Here is a 19,140-nt window from a genome sequence, read left to right as displayed (position 1 = left end):
CCCCTTCTCCCATACCTCACCCTACATATCTCTTCCTCTGTTTCCTTTGCAATATCCTTTATAAAAAACCAGTAGATGTTAATTAAAAACAATAATAAAATAAAATACACTTATAGAGCATCCAGTATGTGCCAGGCCTTGTTTTGCATATCATATAAATGTTAACTCATTTAAGCCTTTAAACCCTGCCAGCAGGCCGGGTGCGGTGGCTCATACCTGTAATCCCAGCACTTTGGAAGGCCAAGGTGGGTGAATCACCTGAGGTCAGGAGTTCGAGACCAGGCTGGCCAACATGGTGAAACTCCATCTCTACTAAAAATACAAAATTAGCCAGGCATGGTGGTAGGCGCCTGTAATCCCAGCTACTCAGGAGGCTGAGGCAGAAGAATCGCTTGAACCTGGGAGGCGGAAGTTGCAATGAACCGAGATCACGCCATTGCACTCCAACCTGGGCAAGAAGAGCGAAACTCCATCTCAAAAAACAAAAAACAAAAAAACACCCTGTAAGTGGATGCTATTAACAATCCACATGCCAGATGCAGTGGCTCACACCTGCAATCCCAGCACTTTGGGAGACTGAGGTGGGAGGATCACTTCAAGCCAGGAGTTCAGGACCAGGCTGGGCAACAAAGCAAGACCCTGTGTCTATAAAAATTTTTTAAATATTAGCTGGGTCTGATGTGCACCTATAGTCCCGGCTACTCAGGAAGTTGAAGCGTGAGGATGGCTTAACCCCAGGAAAATGAGGTTACAGTGAGCTATGATCACACAGAGTGACAGTGAGATCCTGTTAAAAAAAAAAAAAAACTACCCATATTTTACAAATGAGGAACCTGAGACAGGGATTAACTAATGTCTTCAAGGACACATAGCTAGTAAGTGAACCCAGGCTGTCTAGCTCCAAGGGCCTGTGCTCTTGGCCACTCTGTTTTTGCTATCTAATCTTCCCAAACTAGAAGCAGATCAGAAGCAAATGAGATTACAAAGTAAGAGAAGGAATACCGTAGAGAGACAGTTACATGACTAAAGGGAGAAGACTACCTCTTTGTTGTTTTTGTTTTTTGTTTTTTTTTTGGAGACAGGGTCTTATTCTGTCACCAAGGCTGTTCTGAAACTCCTAGCTTCAAGCAATCCTTCATCTCAGCCTTTCAAGTTCCTAAGATTACAGGCATGAGCTACCATGCCCAGGTGTTGAATGTCAGTCACAATAAATTACTGACATTCATTCAATAATAGGGATCTAGCAGTCCAACAAGATATCCAATTATGTTAACTTTTTAAGAAGACAGGAAAGTTACACATTTCAGAAAAATTCTCATTAAAAAATTATATAGCTTAAAGGAATACAGTACACTTATGTAGAAAATTTACCTACATGCAAATTTCAATACCTTAACAATGTCTACAGAGAAAAGTTGTGTCACTTGAACTTAAAGTGCCTCTACTATGTTTCTGTAGACTGTTATAAGTAAAATACTATTTACCTAGGATGCATTCTATTTGATTAGAAATGCTTTATTTAAACACTCTTTTCTTACTGGGTTAACTGTATTCTGTTTCCAAAGGTGCAACGCTCCGTGGAAAGCATGAGCAATGATCATGGAGCCATCTTCATTGAACTGGCAATCATAAAATCCCAGAGTATTCCCACCTACTTCACCTACTCGAACCTGTACAATAACAGACAGAAAACAATTCTTAATCAATAGTCTACATTTCTCACAACAGAAACCACTGATTCCAGAGACTGTTAAATTCCCACTATTTTAATGTACACAGTGAAAATTTGCAGGTGTATCAATATAGACTTAGGATTTAAATACAGAGTTCAAAACTTAATTTTCTGTTCCTTAAATATCCAACACTCTTACCTGTTCTAGCCAAACTCCTGACTCTTCATCTGGAGCCCAGAGAATCATGGTTTTATCCATGGAAGCAGACAATAATCTCATTGGCTGCTGTAGAACACCATCTAAAAAATAAAACCTAATCCCTTTAGGTGATCAACAAGCATCATGTTTGTAGATGACCAGAAAAACACAACAAACAACATGGGTACTGAAAGGATGTTCACTGCAGCATTATTTGTAATTGCAAAAAGTTGCAAACACCACAAATGTCTACCATTAGAAGAAGAGATAAATTGGTTGTAGGATATTCAGACAATAGACTACTACCGTGCAATAAAAACAAATAACTAGAGCTTCACAAATCAACGTGGACACAGCTCCAAAACATGGTAAGCTAAAAAGGCAAGCTGTAAAAGAATAAATACATATTGGTATCATTTCAATAGCTATAAAACAATATTGTTTATAGCTATATAGATATGTAGCAACAACATAAAAACATGCATGAAAATGATATGCACTGAATTCAGTACTGTAATTGCCTCTAGAGAAGGATGAAGAGGAAATGTTCAGGAAAGAACATATGACAGGGGTCTTCAATATCTATAATTCCAACTTTTTTGTTTTTTAAATTATAGCAAACATGGCATAATGTAAGGAAAAGCTGCATGGTGGTTTGCCTAAGAATTAATTATTGCTGTTATTGCCTTGGGGAAGAGGCCAGGGAAGAATGTGAGGCTATGCCTCACGTAGCTATAAACCCAGCACCAGCCTGAGCATGCACAGAACTGCCACTCCATAAATGGAGATAAACGGCAAAAGAAAGAAGCAGTAACAGAGTCTTACTTTCTCATAAATAATGTATCTCAGTGGTACCAACTTTGTTATTACCGAGGGTAAAGGATCCAGTGAAGTTGGCCTGAAAGTCAGTTTTTCTTAAATTCCATAATAATCAAGTGGAAACTTTTTTTTTTTTTTTTTTTTGAGACGGAGTCTAGCTCTGTCGCCCAGGCTGGAGTGCAGTGGCCAGATCTCAGCTCACTGCAAGCTCCGCCTCCCGGGTTTACACCATTCTCCTGGCTCAGCCTCCCGAGTAGCTGGGACTACAGGCGCCTGCCACCTCGCCCGGCTAGTTTTTTGTATTTTTTAGTAGAGACGGGGTTTCACCGTGTTAACCAGGATGGTCTCGATCTCCTGACCTTGTGATCCGCCCGTCTCGGCCTCCCAAAGTGCTGGGATTACAGGCTTGAGCCACCGCGCCCGGCCTCAAGTGGAAACTTTTAAGACAAAAAGTTAATGGGGGTGTGGTAGTCTCAGCATCATGGCAGGAATCACACTTTTCCCACTTAGGAGTTCAATGTTCAATGGAATTGAGTGTCTAGCACACCAGGAATGCAGTACTACACTTTGTCAACTTGAAAATGTCTTGTATTTGAGATTTCTAATCACACTAAAACAATTTACACTTGATTTGGTCAGCTTGCCATGCCATAAGATCTAACTGGAGTAAGGAATATGTGTATGGTTTTCTTCCTACCTTTGTAAAACACAGGTTGCCAGTGAACTGCATTTACCCAGTTTTCATGACCAGCCAGCACTGTCTCCAGAGTAACAGCAAATGCTATTTTAACACCTATAACAAAAGCAACGAAGGTATTATTTCCTCAAAGTTCTTCTAAAAAGAAAATTTCCATAACCAAGCCAGTTGGGCAATTATGTAAAAAAAAAATTAGGACAAAATATGATAGTTAGGATTCAAAAAAAGAACATGCATTCTAAATTTCTTTAACCTCAACTGCTGTTCAAAATTATAGGAGAAAAAGTTAGACATTTTTCCTCATATTTTGTTCTAGCTGGTTATAAATAAATATGAAGGAAAATCTTCTGTTTTTACAATTTTCTGAGACAGCCACTGTTAAACTACCATGAGGAAAAAAAAAGTCATGCCAGCCTCCTTATTATCCTCACTCACTATAAGAATATAATAGCCTAAAATACTGATATGGTTTGGCTCTGTGTCCTCACCTAAATCTCATCTTGAATTGTAATCCCCCCAAGACCCACCTGTCAAGGAAAGGATCTGGTGGGAGATGCCCTGTGAAGAAGATGCCTGCTTCCCCTTCTGCTATGAATTTGTTTCCTGAAGCCTCCTCAGCTTTGCAGAACTGTGAGTCAAGCAAACCTCTTTCTCTTACAAATTACCCAGTCTTGGGAAGTTCTTTATAGAAGCATAAGAATGGACAACTACAAATTCCATTTTTTTAAAGGATAAATGCAGAAATAAAGAAAATGAAACCAGTATTTTGACCTTTCAAACAATATAATGAAAATAGAAAAAAAATAATATTTGGGTATAGCTACTCCTAATATGCTGGTTATATAATTTCTTCATTCTCCCCATAAAACTGTCACTAAAATCTCAACTCTGATGGACTTTACAACCAAGAATAGTAACAAAAAACAGAATACACCTAGGTGAACAATGCTGAGAACTACCTTTATAACTGACACATCCAAAAACATCTCTTTCAAAAACAACATCCCAACAGCATCTACCATGCAGGGATACTGTTCTAAGGCTAGACAATAGGAAAATCAGAATTAAATATACTACTCAAATGGTGAGATTTAGCTTGTCTTTTATTATAGGCCAATAAAATGTATAAGTAATTTACATTATTCCTTTAGGTCTTCCTATGCTAAAACTGCAAATCTAGTAATATTTTACAAATTATTGAGAAGCACTAAACATTATTCTCAGCAACTTAAAAAATCTTACTAATATGGTTTAGAAGAAAACTATTTCACATATGAAAAATGACTCACTCTCACATAAAAATGGGAAAATACAAAGTATCACGCCAAGAATGGTGGCCCACAACTGTAATCCCAACACTTTAGGACACCAAGGTGGAAGGATCATTTGAGGCCAGTAGTTGAAAAACAGCCTGGGCAACATAGCAAGACTCCATCACTACAAAAAAAATTAAAAATTAGCTGGGTGTGATGGCGTAGTCATCGCTACTCAGGAAGCTAAGCCATTTGAGCCAAGGAGTTCAAGGCTGCAGTGAGCTGTGATTATGCCACTGCACTCCAGCCTGGGTAAGATGTCTCAAAAAAAAACAAAAAGAGGTCAGGCACAGCAGCTCACACCTGTAATCCCAGCACTTTGGGAGGCTGAGGCAGGCAGATCACCTGAGGTCAGAAGTTCAAGACCAGACTGGCTAACATGGTGAAACCCCATTTCTACTAAAAATACAATAAAATTAGCTACGCATGGTGATGCGTGCCTGTAATCCCAGCTACCTGGGAGGCTGAGGCAGGAGAATTGCTCAAACCCGGGAGGCAGAGGTCGCAGTGAGCCAAGATCACGCCACTGCACTCCAGCCTAGGGGAAGAAGCGAAACTCTGTCTCAAAAAAAAAAAAAGAAAGAAAGAAAAAAGAAATAGGAATCTAGGAATCTAACACTTGTGAAAAACTAACCTTCACATAGGTGGGTGGTGAAAAAAAAAAATCAACCAACTAGGAGACCTAAGTATTGTTCTATCAGATATTTTCATTATTACTCACTTTCATTTTCTATGGTAAAAGTATTTCCTTTCAGTCTTATGTTATCGGCATCCTGAGTTTCTGAAGATGTTGACTTTATATACAGCTTCCATATTCTTATTAGGCAATCTTGTGAACAGCTTGCTAGGAAAAGATCTCTACCTAATTAAAAAATAATATTAAATATTAATTTTAAAACATACTGTGAAGTTTATGTATAAGACTTTTTTCTCTATAATATATATATTTCTAGATTTCCCCCAAAAAACACTTTGTTTCCTTACCCTCCAATTCATTTGATCTATATTCATTTTTAGTAACATTGAGAAATATGCATACAGTGCTAGTACATATTTATAACATGTAATACTCATATATAGTCTACTAAGTTCTACAAAGAACTTTTCAAGAAGGTCTGCAGGTGAACAAGACAGCTAGTGTCATCTAATAAATATCAGTTTATTTAATCATCTACCACCCAACTAACAATTAACAGAAGGGATAAGCATCCTCCTTTCTAATTGGGACAATAGAAAAACATAACATACAAAGAAAACTTAAAAATTAAAACATAAAAGGCTGCTTTATTGGAAGTAACACATACTTGTTCCCACTGTATGTGCATTAGCAAAATTTCATACTGACCAAAGGCTGCCCATTCCACTCCTCTAATCCAATCCTCATGTCCACAGAGAGAAAGCACTTTCTGAAACTAGTAAGATAAAAATCATTGGGCTTGATATAAGAATTTAACATCTTCATGTATACCAGTGACATCATTTGGTCTCAGACAATCCTACTGCATTGCTCTTTTACTGAGAACACTATTTGATTAGACAGGAAAAAGCATTCCTTTGGGAATGAAAAACCCACCACATGATATCTAAATCACTAACTGGAGCACCTCTGAGTAGATAATATAATATTTGTAATCTCAAATATTTTAAATGTTTATGATGTAAAATGATACATACTGTAGATATAATATAGAAAAACAGGTGGGTTGGGCAGTGGCTCACATCTATAATCCTAATAATACCTTGGGAGGCTGACGAGGTGGGACTATCACTTGAGGCCAGGAGACTGAGACCAGCCTGGGCAATAAAGTGAGACCCTGTGTCTACAAAAAATTTTTAAATTAGCCAGGCATGGTGATACATGCCTGTGGTCTCAACTACACAGGAGGCTGAGGCAGGAGGATTGCTTGAGCCTAGGAAGTCAAGATTACAGTGACGCATGTTCTCACCACTGCACCAGCCCAGGAGACAACAAGACTCTGTCTCAAAAAAAAAAAAAAAAAAAAAAAAGTTGAATAGCTGAACTTTCACAACCATTTTTAACCTTCTTATAGAATGCAAAGAAACAAGTATCCTCACTATTAAATAAATGAGTTTAGAGTTAACCAATCCCTTTCTAAATTTCTCTCCTTTAGTTTAATCACTTAAAATCTAAGTAAAGCTCAGAAGGGCAAATAAATACTTCTAGGAATGCTTCACTGTACGTATGTTGTATCTTGTTTAAATTTTTAAGAGAAAAACAACTACCACAGCATCTTCCATCTCTCCTCCCCTACCTAATGACCTGTTTCCCCCTAACAACTCTGAGCCTGATGATCAAGGCAGTGGTTACTTGGTGTTCAGAGTAGACAACCATCTTAACAGAGGACTATCAAAAAAAGATTCTATTGGATTATTTTGGTTTAGATTAGAACATTCTCTAAAATTCTATAATCTGGATATAGTCCGTATTGAGATATAACTAAGCAGAATATAATTCTAGCCTCTTAATAAACATTATTACCTGATCATTTTGTTGAGCAAATAAGTGAATTCTGCAATCATCATCGCCACATGCTAATATTGGTACTGGGGAAAAAAAAACAGGCTTCACTGTGAGTTCCCTATTCCACTACATGTTATGATTATCAACTGTACTGGATTGTAAGCTCTAGGTAAAGAATCCTGACTTCAATTTCCCACACCACTATATGAATAATTGAAAATGCTCAATAAATGTCTGCAGGAATAAAATGAACACTCTAAAATGATCTATTCAGTGGTTACTTGGTAATTATAATGACTATTAAATAAGAATCCAGTCCTTCTCTCCATTCTATGACATTTATGATAGAAGTGAAAATTACGCTCGAGAGCAACTAGAGAGTATTTTCACCATGTCAGCCCGAAGACCAAGAGGAAAGGTTGTTAAGACAACTAAATAATGAACAGCTACTATGAGCCCTAGCATCATGGCTAATGCACACAGATTTAAGGGTATGTTTGTTAATTTGAGGACCTTATGTTTTGTTTGAATTATGTTTTATTTTGTTTAAAACAAAATAAATGTTATGTTTTACTTTGTTTAAAACAAAATAAAAGGCTGGGTGCAGTCGCTCATGCCTGTAATCCTAGGGCGTGATCCTTTGGGAGGCTGAGGTGGGCGGATCACCTGAGGTCAGGAATTTGAGACCAGCCTGGCCAACATGACAAAACCGTCTCTACCAAAAATACAAAAATTATCTGGGCGTGGTGGCATATGCCTGTAATCCCAGTTACTCGGGAGGCTGAAGCAGGAAAATTACTTAAACCCAGGAGGCAGAGATTGCAGTGAGCCGAGATCGCACCACTGCACTCCAGCCTGGGCAATGGAGCAAGACTCCATCCCAAAAAATAGAAATAAAAATAAAAATAAATAAAAGAGCACGTAATTAAGCATGTGGCTAAAAAGCTATACAAGGCAATTAGCCAGGCATGGTGGCATGCGCTTGGAGTCCCAGCTACTCAGGGGGCTGAGGTGAGCTGTGATGGCACCACTGCACTCCAACCTGAGCAACAGAATGAGACCCTGTGTCAAAAAAATAAAATAAAAAATTTAAAAAGCTATGCAAGGGGATCCAGACGCAGTGGTTCATGTCTGTGATCCCAGCACTTTGGGAGGCTGAGACAGGAGAACCACTTGAAGCCAGGAGTCCAAGACCAGACTGGGCAACATAAACAGACCCTGTCTCTACAACAATAAAAAAATTAGCTGGGTATAGTGGAGCATGCTTGTAGTCCCAGCTACTTGGCTGAGGTGGGAAAATCACCTGAGCCTAGGAGTTTGAGGCTGCAGTGAGCTATAGATCACCACTGCACTCAAGCCTGAGTGACAAAATGAGACCTTATCTCTAAAAAATAAATAAATAAATTTTAAATTTAAAAATTTTAAAAAGCTATGAAAGATGTGACTGTTAAATTATTTTAATAAGATAAAAAATCATTAATAATTTGCATTGCCAAAGGGCAGCCCTGATGATTCTGCTAGATATAGTAGAGACTTTCTCTAAGGACATGCCTTGCCACCAAGTGAGTTTTTCAAAGATTTTCTTACTTTAGATCAACTACAAAAAAAAGAAAAAGAAAAACAATAAAAACAAAACTCCAGTTACTTGGCCTGAATGCAGATGGAAGAAATGAAATTCTGTTTTGATGCCAGAATGTGTGCAGCTTCCCCTTCCTCAGAGCCTTGCACAAAATGGAACATAACATGAAACCATGGAGTTGCAGCTCCTGCTACAGAGGGCGAGAGAGGCTGGTGGCTTCCAGGCCCTGCCTCTTTTCACCTGGCCTGTCTTCCAGGTAACTGTGGAGGCAAAGAGGCTGACTCACTCACACTGGCTATTATCTTTGTAGAAGATACTCAAAGATAAGTACAGATAGGTTTCACAGCAAAAGGGAAATTTTTCTGTTTGCAGATTTTAAGTGGTCTTGGGCAAAATGTCATTATGCGGGATGTGAAGGGGCCATCATTCTGAGAGAAATGCTCATATGCCACCTTCATTCAACACTTTTTCAACTTACCCCAGACCTTCACCTTCTAAAGAATGAGATACTTTCCTCTCATTCCATACATGTCCATAGATCCATACACATCCACAGTATATTTGATAACTAACAGTATCACTCTCAAGTATATAGTAAGTCACTTAAATTATCAATAGCTATCAAAATCCTAATAAGCCCTTAACTTTATGTTCTATACTCAGATCACTTGAATATTATGATAAAAGTATGTTATTCACATCTTGTTTCACAGAAACATTTAGATACAAAATTAAGACCCAATACATTTCTTTTAGGTTCTAATTATATGACAATATGCAAATATACTGCTCTTTTAATATATACTTAACAGGATACTCACCATCAGTATTTGGCAAAAAAGACAAGCAGAGAGCCAGAGCAAATCCATTTCCAAAGTTTAAAGTCTGAAGGCACGTTACTAAGAAATAATAAAAAACACAATGAACAACTACCTCAGAGCTTATCCAACTAGACAGGTTGGATAGCATCATCACAGCCCCAGGTAGCAGAAGGGAGATGAGAGAAGTCAATCCTGAGCCCCCACTGACCATGTGAAGTTAAATGGCCAAATTTTAACGATGTTACAGAGAGCAAAATGACTTACATGAAAAAGTTATGGTATAGAGAATTTTAAATAAGTGCAAAAGAAAAATTTAGATTAGAATTATAGTATTTTTAAAATTGCTTGAAAGTTTTAAAAAATTATATATATGCTCTTCTGCTCATCATTCATTTGTTAAATATTATTTCGTTTGTCTGGATTATCATGTCTCCAAACCTACCTTCTGAACCCTTTTTAGACCAAAGTCGAACAGCAGAATCTGCAGCGGCAGAAACGATCAGTGTACATAATGCAGGATCTGATGTCCTCCTCTGGTAAACAGCATGCACCGCATAAACAGGTCCTTCATGGCCTTGAAGATGGACTGCTTTTAAAGGCTGAATCAGAGAGAATGACAGAAGCGTTGTGGGAAAAAAAAAAAAGGATTTTTTTTAACCTTTATTTAATTGGATAAAGATGCCAATAAAACGGCTGAGCCAAAAATAGGTCCTCTAAGTTGAAAAGAATAAAACTTTCAAGAAGTCTGTCTGACCATGTTAACAACACACAAAATGTAAATACCCTGTGACATAGCAATCTCATATCTAGGAATCTACTCTGAGAAGATAATAGGTATTCTGAAGAATATAGGTCAACTTTGTGGAATGTTCCTCTTTTTGGATTATGTGATTTTCATTATGAAGAGACTCAGAATATACATTTTGACAGCATTACTACATAAGCACATCCCATCAGGAGGCACATGGTTTCAGTCTGTCCAAGTTTTAGTGAAGTTAACCTTCATATTTAGTAGAAGTATTGTCTGCCAGTTTTCTTCACTGTGATGTTAATTTTTTTTTGGGGGGGGTGATAATATGAGTATACTTTGGCATTGAGTAAACATTCTATTCCCCATCAAACTTGTACTAAGTACTTTTAGCATCTACTCATGATACTTGCCTAATTCAAGTAGGACTGCAAAACAGAAAAAAAGCAAAGAGAAGTGGGAAATCCCATTTGCTTATCAAGTCTATCTACTTGCCATCAAGATTATTCCCTCTGGCATCCCTTCTACTGATGTTTTGGGTTCATCTTTTTTTAAGTTTCAAATGTGTGACATTCCACCACTTCTTTCAAAAGGTATCTTCTATAAACTGTCTGCTGAAATAGTGGTGTTCCTTAAATGTCTCCTCATTTGTTTTTCCAATTATAATACTTAAAACAGAATTCTGCCACTAAAGAAGGTGCACATAATACTCATGTATAAGGGTCTGTACACTAACTTTCTTTAGAATGATTAGCCTTTGGCTTCTTGGAAAAAACACTTAAGCCAGGTGCAGTGCTGTGTGCCAGCAGTCCCAGTTACTTAGGAGGCTGAGGTAGGAGTATCACCTGAGTCCAGGAGTCCTTGGCTATAGTGCACCATCATCTTACCTATGAACAGCCACTGCACTCCAGCCTGGGCAACACAGCCAGATCTCACCTCAAAAACGCTTAAAAAATCCTCGGATACAATATAATTTCTGTTATGCATAATTATACACATATAACTAGAGACGTGGAATGACATTCTTCAGAAAGTTCACTCTGCTCAGATTTTGTATAGGTTTTTCCTTCTTTATACTTTTCGTATTTATAATCTTTTTTTTTAAACAAGTCTGACATTACCCCCTAAAAAAAGTAAATCTATTGAAAATACTCATTTCACATCTTTAAGCACAGTTATAGCTTAATCAGAGGATTTTTAAAAACATAACAAGACAGAAGGGTGGGGTGGCACTGAGGAGAGTCTTGTAAATCTATATTCGTATGCCACAAGCATTGAAAACAGATCAGCCCAAGTAAGAATAGTTTGAAAATTATTCCAAAATGACAGGAAATTCACAGAGACAGTTAACAGCATACAAATATGGGAGTAGAAATCAGAGCAAAGGGTACGGGGCCTGTGTAGTACAAAAGACACAGCATTTGTGTTGCTGATGAGCAAGATTAACTTCATAAAAGAACAACACAGTTGAAGAAAAAAATTAAAAATAAAAGTAAACATAAAAATCACTTCTGAGACCAGCCTGGGCAACAAAGTAAGACCCCATCTCTACAAAACAAAAAACAAAAAACACACACACACGCAAAAATCAGCCAGGCATGGTGTCAGGCACCTTTAGTCCCAGCTACTTAGCAGGCTGAGGTGAGCTACGATTGCACAACTGCACATCAGCCTGGGTGACAGAGTGAGACTCTACCTCTTAAAAAACAAACAAAAAAAGTCATTTCTTATGATTATAAACATGTCTACCCACCTGATTATCCTCTATTTCCCAGTGAATCACTTGATTATCAGATCCTCCAGAAACTAATTCAGTAGAAGGGGCTGAAAAAAATTATATCTCAGTAAATATCTTTATTCATTTTTTCTGCAATTTTTTAAAATTTCCAAGCTACACCAAAAAACAATACCCCTGTACTCTCTACCTAGATTCACAAACTGGTAACATTTTGCCATATTTGCTTAATATCTTACTCTTCCTCTATATACGTACACATACACACCTTTTAGGAGGCAAACTACTTAAAAGTAAGTGGCAGACACTGTGATCTCTGATCCTCAAAGACCATACATCTCCTAAGGATGAAAATATTCTCCTATATTACCTCAATACAATTATCACATTCAAAAATTCTAACATTGATAAGTATTATTATATAATACACTGTCCATATTAAAATGTCCTAATTGTCTCAGGAATGCCTTTCAAAACTATTTTTGTTTGGGATTCAGAATCTAAAGAAATACACTGAATGTTTGGATATCACACCTTTTTAGTCTCCTTTTATCTAGAATAGTTTCCTAGTCCCCCTCATTTTTGTGACAATGATAGTAGCCAGCAGTTATTTTGCAGAATGTCCCTCAATCTGTTTGATTGTTTCCTCATGATTAGATACAGGCTAAACATTCTTGGCAGGAACATTATATGAAACATTGTAGTCAGGTGCTACTACCAAGAATATGACTTATTGTTGAAATTAGAGACCTACTTCAAAATAGATCTTTTAAACACTTGCAACTTCTCAGTGATAACAGAAGAAAAAGTAGTACCCAAAAAAAGGGGTAAATAACCTAATTTGGGTTTGGATTTTCTTTTTATTTGTTTCAGGGAAGCAGCTGGACTAAAGAGCATTAGATTTGAACTCAGAAGGCCCAGGTTCATGTCCTAACTCTGCTGCCAGCCAACTGTGATCATGGGCCTCAACTTCATGCGTCACAGTAATTAAGCCACTTAACTAACTATATGATTTTAAGAATGTCTATACATAAAAGTAATGTTAAAATTCAGACATATTAAAAATACAAAATGATATTAAAATTTTATATATCACTGACAAATGGTTGGAAAGGCTATCTGCATTATCTGACAGTTCAATTAAAGGAAATCAATCATAATAGTTATAGATTACAGTAATACACAAGCAATTCATTTTATGTAACCTCACTTTTAAAAGGAAGATAAAACATACAAGCCTAAATTAATATTTTATAACAAATTCCTATTCTGAGAGTCAGTCTTTGATGTTATCTGGTGGCAATTAATATAATTGCAATTATGTTTTATTATCCACACTAACAGTCATCCCTTGTACCATTTAATGATTTTTATTGACCTAACACGTGACTAATCCTACAGAACCAAATGAAATAAGTAGCTTATTAAACTTTTTTAAACATCATTTATAAAATCATAGCAAAGTCTTAATAATTCAGAAAATTTTGTATTTGTGCCTGGCTCAAAATGCCCTCAAATGAGTGTGGAATGAAAAATAAAACTAATTCAGAACCCATAACTACACTGCAGTAGGTATATTTAAAGCAACTAAAGAAATATCATAGGATTTTGAGAGCACCATCTAAAGGCAACCAATATTTTAACTGAAAATTCTAGTGTCAGAATCTTAAGAGAGGGAAGAGACCTGGAGATAATCTTGCCCAGAAATTTTCAAAACTGTTGGTCTTAGAATTCCTTTACAGTCTTACAATTTTTGAGGACCCCAAAAAGCTTTTGATTATATGAACCATATGTACCAATATTAACCACATTAGAAATTAAAACTGAGAAATACGAAAAATATGTATTTAACCATTTACTTAGGGTTCCATGATGTGTGAACATATATAACATTTTGATGGGGAAAAACCCCAATGGTTTCCAAAACAAAAACTTAATGAAAGAGAGGAACTATTTTACACTCCTACAAATCTCTTTAACATATGATTTTATTAGAATATAGCTGGATTTTCCTATCTGCTTCTGTATTTAATCTGCTGCAGTATCATACATCATGTGGCTGCTGGAAAACACTGTACATTCATGACAGAATAAGAATGAATACTGTGAATAACTTCTTGATATCATTATGAAAATAATTTGATCTCATAGGTCTTACAAACCTCTAAGACACTCTTGATCTAGTCTGATCTTTTACTTTTCAGATGTTATTAAGGTGCAAACTAGGGTCAGTAGAGATGTAATGTCTTGCCTAAAAAAGCAATAGCTGGCCGGGTATAGTAGCTCATCCTATAATCCCAGCACTTTGGGAGGCTAAGGAGGGAAGACTGCTTGAGGTTAGGGGTATGAGACAAGCCTGGGCTACACAGCAAGGAGGGAGAATGGTGTGAACCTGGGAGGTGGAGCTTGCAGTTAGCTGAGATTGCGCCACTGCACTCTAGCCTGGGGGACAGAGTGAGACTTCGTCTCAAAAAAAAAAAAAAACTAAAAACCTAGAGAGGTATGGTGCCACACACTTGTGGTCCCAGCTATTGCAGGGAACTCTGATGGAGCCACTGCATTCCAGCTTGGGCAACAAGTGAGATCCTGTCTCTAAAAAAAATAAATATTCTCGTCTCCAACCAGTTGGCAAAAAAAAAAATCTAAAATTTTAAATAAATAAAAGAAAAAAGAATAAAAAGAAAAAGCAATAGCTTGTTTATGGCAGAAACAGACCAAGAAACCAAGTCTCTGAAACATAGCCTCAGTCTAGGCCCTGCTTACAAGTTTTTTAACAAAGGTTATGGGCAACGGGGGAAGTGGGACGGGATCCTGCCCAAGTCTAGGGCTGCACTACCCTCATCCTAAGCACTGCTGTATAATCCAAGCTTCAACTGCTATGAAGTAAAAATACAGTTCAGATTTCTCACTGAGAATACCATTTTTCTTCTGTTTCTCTGATTGTATAACATCATATAAGGTGATGCTAAATTAAGAGAAGTGATGAGAAAAAAATAGCTAACCATACTTTATCAGAAAGCAATTGAGATCAACTTTAACAATCTGGTTAATACTTACAGCCATCCTGTTTACAAATCCACTGTATGCAATTGACTCGGGCAGTGTGACCATTCAGGTTGGTAACAACAACCCTTTTCTTTAAAGAAGAAAATACCAGTTAGTAAACTGGAATTTATCCTACAGAAAAATTAATAAGTAAGTAAAAACAGATTTCAGTGTTTTCAATACTAGTAAAAACATCAGGATTACATCAAACAGATTTGCCTTCTTCCATCCATGAGCTTTTAACCATGGCTTAAGTTATCCATTCCTCTAAATCAGTCCTGCCTTTCTTGAGACTCCACATTCCCAGCATTCTGTACTCCCATTACACTGAACTCTTGGGTCTGCATCCACCTGCTTTTGCTCACTCTCCTACAATGCCCACATCCCTCTCACCTGGGCAGCCTGTCCTGACACACCAAGCTAGACAAGTAGCTGCTTCCTTGTGGAAGTAGGCCTACTATGCTTGCAACAATCTGAGGGTTTCTCTGACAAAAAAAAAAAAAAGCCCTTCAATAGAGGAATCTGTGATTAATGGGTACAAGCACAGTTCACTTTGCATGCCATGGTCAATGAGATGGTGGGTTTTTCAGATCCAGTGGCACAATGTCACAAGGCCACAACTACTAAAGTCCTCACACATCAGATTCCTACAGGGCCTATTGCCAGGCTCCCCACAGATCCTCAACAGGTTGCTTTCACCAACCTCACCCCACACTTGGAGCTCTCATACTTCACACATCACTAAAGATTTTAACTGTGACTACCGCACCTTCCTCTTTACAGCCCCTTTCTCTATCTGCTGTCAATGGCAATGGCTTTGTTATCTGCTTATATACCAACTAGAATTCTCATGGCTAAGAAAAAGGCAAATGTGCATAAACTAATATATTTTACATATAGGTTATTTGAGGCTGGAAAGCAATTTACTGTATTTCACTGTCTCTCCCACTAGACTGAGAATTTCTTGGTGGCCACAAGTTACCACTCATTACCTTGTGTCATCATCACTCAGCCCAGGGCCAACCCACAGATGGTTGTCGAAGATTTGCTGAATGAGCATCATTCCCAAAACTTTATTTTAGCATTTGACATGATTTTATTCCCATATTTACTTAAAAGTTCAATCGAGGCCAGGTGCAGTGGCTCATGCCTTTAATCCCAGCACTTTGGGAGGCCTGGAGTTTGAGACCAGCCTGGCCAATGTGGTAAAACCCGTCTCTACTAAAAACACAAAAATTGGCCAGGTGTGGTGGTGCACACCTGTAATCCCTGCTACTAGGGAGGCTGAGGCACGAGAATCACTTGATTTTGGGAGGTGGAAGTTGCAGGTTGCACTGAGCAGAGATTGTGTCACTACACTCCAAAAAAAAAAAAAAAGCCCAACCAGCAAATATTTAACAGGACAAAGTACTTTTTAGGCTCAACACTTCTTTGTCAATAGGCTAAAATTCACTAGCTCAGCCACCAGGTTATGATTTAAAATCTGATGGAATACATGGGAACAAATCCATTCAACTGCTGCAAAAAGATGGGATTCTACAGCTGAATCAGAATTTCATTTCAGTGTGTAAGTACATCAAAGCATGAGTATAATCATCTTAAAAGCAGATCTTGTCCTGTGATATCGGGGCATCTGGACATTTTGTCGTTGTGGGAGTTTGTCCTTGCAGGCGTTACCAAGCTGCTTCCTCTGCCGTAAACATCTCAGGACCGTGGGTTGACTGGCAGAGTGTGCCTTGCTAATTTTACGACGGAGTTGATTTTAAAATGGTGTCACCCTGGCTCTCCCGGGCTCCTGCTTCCCTGACAACTCCACCCCCAGAGCCGCCCTCCTAGGGTCCGCCCAGTGCCCAGCCATGGCGGAACTGTGCCGCAATGCCGCAAGGCTCCGCGCTCACGGTGCTGGATGAGGAGACGCTGTGGGAGATGATGGAGAGCCTGCTGTGGTCTCTCCCATTCTACAGCCGGTCCTTGCCTCATGGTCCCTTTAAAGTTTACCCTTGTTTTTTGCACTTTCTCTTGCCATTCAAGTATGCAAATAACAAGAAACAAAAACCAGGAAGAGGCAAGCAAGCTCAAGATGGGGTAATGTGGATAAAAATATTTCATATATATATTTGAATCTGCAAAGGGTGTGAGAATAATTTTTTTTTTTTTGAGATAGGGTCTGGCTCTGTTGCCCAGGCTGGAGTCCGGTGGTGTGATCCCACTCCGCTGCAGCCTCAAACTCCTGAGCTCAAGCGATCCTCTCACTTCAACCTCCCGAGTAGCTGGGACTATAGGCGCACGCCACCACACCCAGCTATTTTTGTTTGTTTGTTTAAATTTTTGTAGACTGGGGGTCTCGCTCTGTTGCCTAAACTGGTCTCGAACTCCTAGACTCAAGCAATGCTCCCACTTCTGCCTCCCAAAGTGCCAGGATTACAGACATGAGACACGCTCCTGGCCAACAATGAAATTTTTAATCAAATCAATAAAGCAGTATGATCAGAAATACATATAGCCATCTCCTACATTGTATTTTAATTTTCAACATTTTATTTTTTATACTGAGCCTCCTTTTGAGATGCAAAACTAACTGTATCGACCTAAATTAGCCAGTGGGAATGGGGTTACAATGAATTCTGGGGAGCATATAAAAACTATTCACTGGAGAAATACGGTAAGGAAAGCGCCAAGAAAATAATCGACTGGGTGAAGTCGAGGGAAGTCCCGCCTTCTAACCAGGGCTTAGGATCCCCATCCCCTATGATCTTTCCCCCAAACTATCACTTTCTCTAAAATGTTCATTCCCGTAGCTAAAACACAGGTAACATTTCCTTGAAATTCAATACAACAAAAGTTCATGAACCAAAACTGAAGGAAATACAGAAATGAGATTGCACCTGTGGGATGATGGTTTTAATTTACATATAAATTTCAATTGTTTTAAAACCCAAATTGATTAACGGTACTACAGTTCCCCAAAGAAGGCTTCAGGTAAGATTCTCATCATTCGGGTTTCTGTCTGCGACTAACAAGTTACTGGCAGGTGATAGGCAGTAATGACCCTAGGATGACGCCACGCGTGAGACGGCGAAGGGTGAGGGGCGAGGAGCGAGTCCGACAGGTCCACTGGAGACTGAGCCCAAACCCCGCTCCCCTGAGACGACCCGACTCGCCTCCTAGGTCTGGGGCGGCAACTACAGCGCGCCCGGTGCACGTCCACAGGTTCAACCTCAAAAGCACAAGGGTCAGGGGTCCAGCGACCTCTTACCACGGGGTCATAGAGCACCACGGAGCAGGACGTGCCAAAGGCCAGAAGTCCTCTGGGCCCAGAGCTCCAGTTCAGGACTCCCCGCACACGGTTTGGGCAGCAAAACACGTGAGAAGTCTCCAGCACGGGCGCCACCATGTCGCTAACTGGTCAGCCGCACAGACTGAGACGCGCACTTCCGCCCTCCGAGCGGAACTACTAGAATGGTTTCTCCTGGGACATCACCCGGTCCGCGTTTCGCAGGCAGCCGAGGGCCAGACGAAGGCAGCCCCGCCCCCCTGCGGCCCTCTGGCTCCACCCCACTCTTGAACCCCTGTGCAAAGCCGCCGCTCTGCTAGCTCTCTTCTGGGGCTGTGGCCCCGCCCCGCGCACGAGCCAGGCCTTTGTCCCAAGAGCGAAACCCGAGTGGCTCGGGACCCTCCCTGAAGGACCCGGGACTCATGTGCCAGGGCAGCGTCAGAAACATCCCGCTACCCCTTATAACCCGGCTCCCAGCAGCGGCCACAGCTGGCCCCGGGGCCCCTGGCTACCGAGTAAGGCCTGGAGGAAACGACCCCCCAGCTGCTCAGAGTGCGCTAGGCCGCGCGACGCCCCCGCGGCGTCGGCGAACACACGGAAAAGCGGATCCGTCTGCGGAGCCGGGTTCCGGGGTCGCACTGCGCATGCCTCGCAGTCCTGGCCGAAGGGGGCGGTGGTTCCCCGCGGCGCTGCGCGCGGCGGTAATTAGTGATTGTCCTCCAGCTCCGCAAAGGCTAGGGGCGCGGCTGCCGGGTG

The 19,140-nt window shown here is 39.6% G+C and overlaps 1 protein-coding gene across 7 annotated transcripts in view; it reads right to left on the bottom strand.

Annotated features, from left to right (window-relative positions):
• ELP2 (elongator acetyltransferase complex subunit 2) overlaps positions 1 to 18,629 on the bottom strand; it is a 40,160-nt gene extending 21,531 nt beyond the window's left edge. For all 7 annotated transcript variants that reach the window (XR_002518681.2, XR_002518682.1, XR_002518684.1 and 4 more), the window contains exons 1-11: positions 18,367 to 18,629; positions 15,123 to 15,201; positions 12,084 to 12,154; positions 10,025 to 10,181; positions 9,583 to 9,660; positions 7,201 to 7,265; positions 6,046 to 6,112; positions 5,422 to 5,562; positions 3,388 to 3,483; positions 1,872 to 1,972; positions 1,539 to 1,670 (exon numbers count right to left, since the gene is read on the bottom strand). Coding sequence is in view for 3 of the 7 variants with exons in the window: in XM_003914309.4 (XP_003914358.1) it covers positions 1,539 to 1,670; positions 1,872 to 1,972; positions 3,388 to 3,483; positions 5,422 to 5,562; positions 6,046 to 6,112; positions 7,201 to 7,265; positions 9,583 to 9,660; positions 10,025 to 10,181; positions 12,084 to 12,154; positions 15,123 to 15,201; positions 18,367 to 18,504 (1,125 nt within the window). In the remaining 4 variants the exon portion in view is untranslated. The remainder of the gene's footprint in view (positions 1 to 1,538; positions 1,671 to 1,871; positions 1,973 to 3,387; positions 3,484 to 5,421; positions 5,563 to 6,045; positions 6,113 to 7,200; positions 7,266 to 9,582; positions 9,661 to 10,024; positions 10,182 to 12,083; positions 12,155 to 15,122; positions 15,202 to 18,366) is intronic.
• Between the last annotated feature and the right edge of the window lie 511 nt (positions 18,630 to 19,140).

This window comes from Papio anubis, chromosome 19 (assembly GCF_008728515.1).
Source record: "Papio anubis isolate 15944 chromosome 19, Panubis1.0, whole genome shotgun sequence".
In the NCBI taxonomy this organism is placed as follows: domain Eukaryota; kingdom Metazoa; phylum Chordata; class Mammalia; order Primates; family Cercopithecidae; genus Papio; species Papio anubis.
The sequence above is the reverse complement of the archived record's forward strand: the minus strand, read 5'-3'. Positions and strand labels throughout refer to the sequence as shown.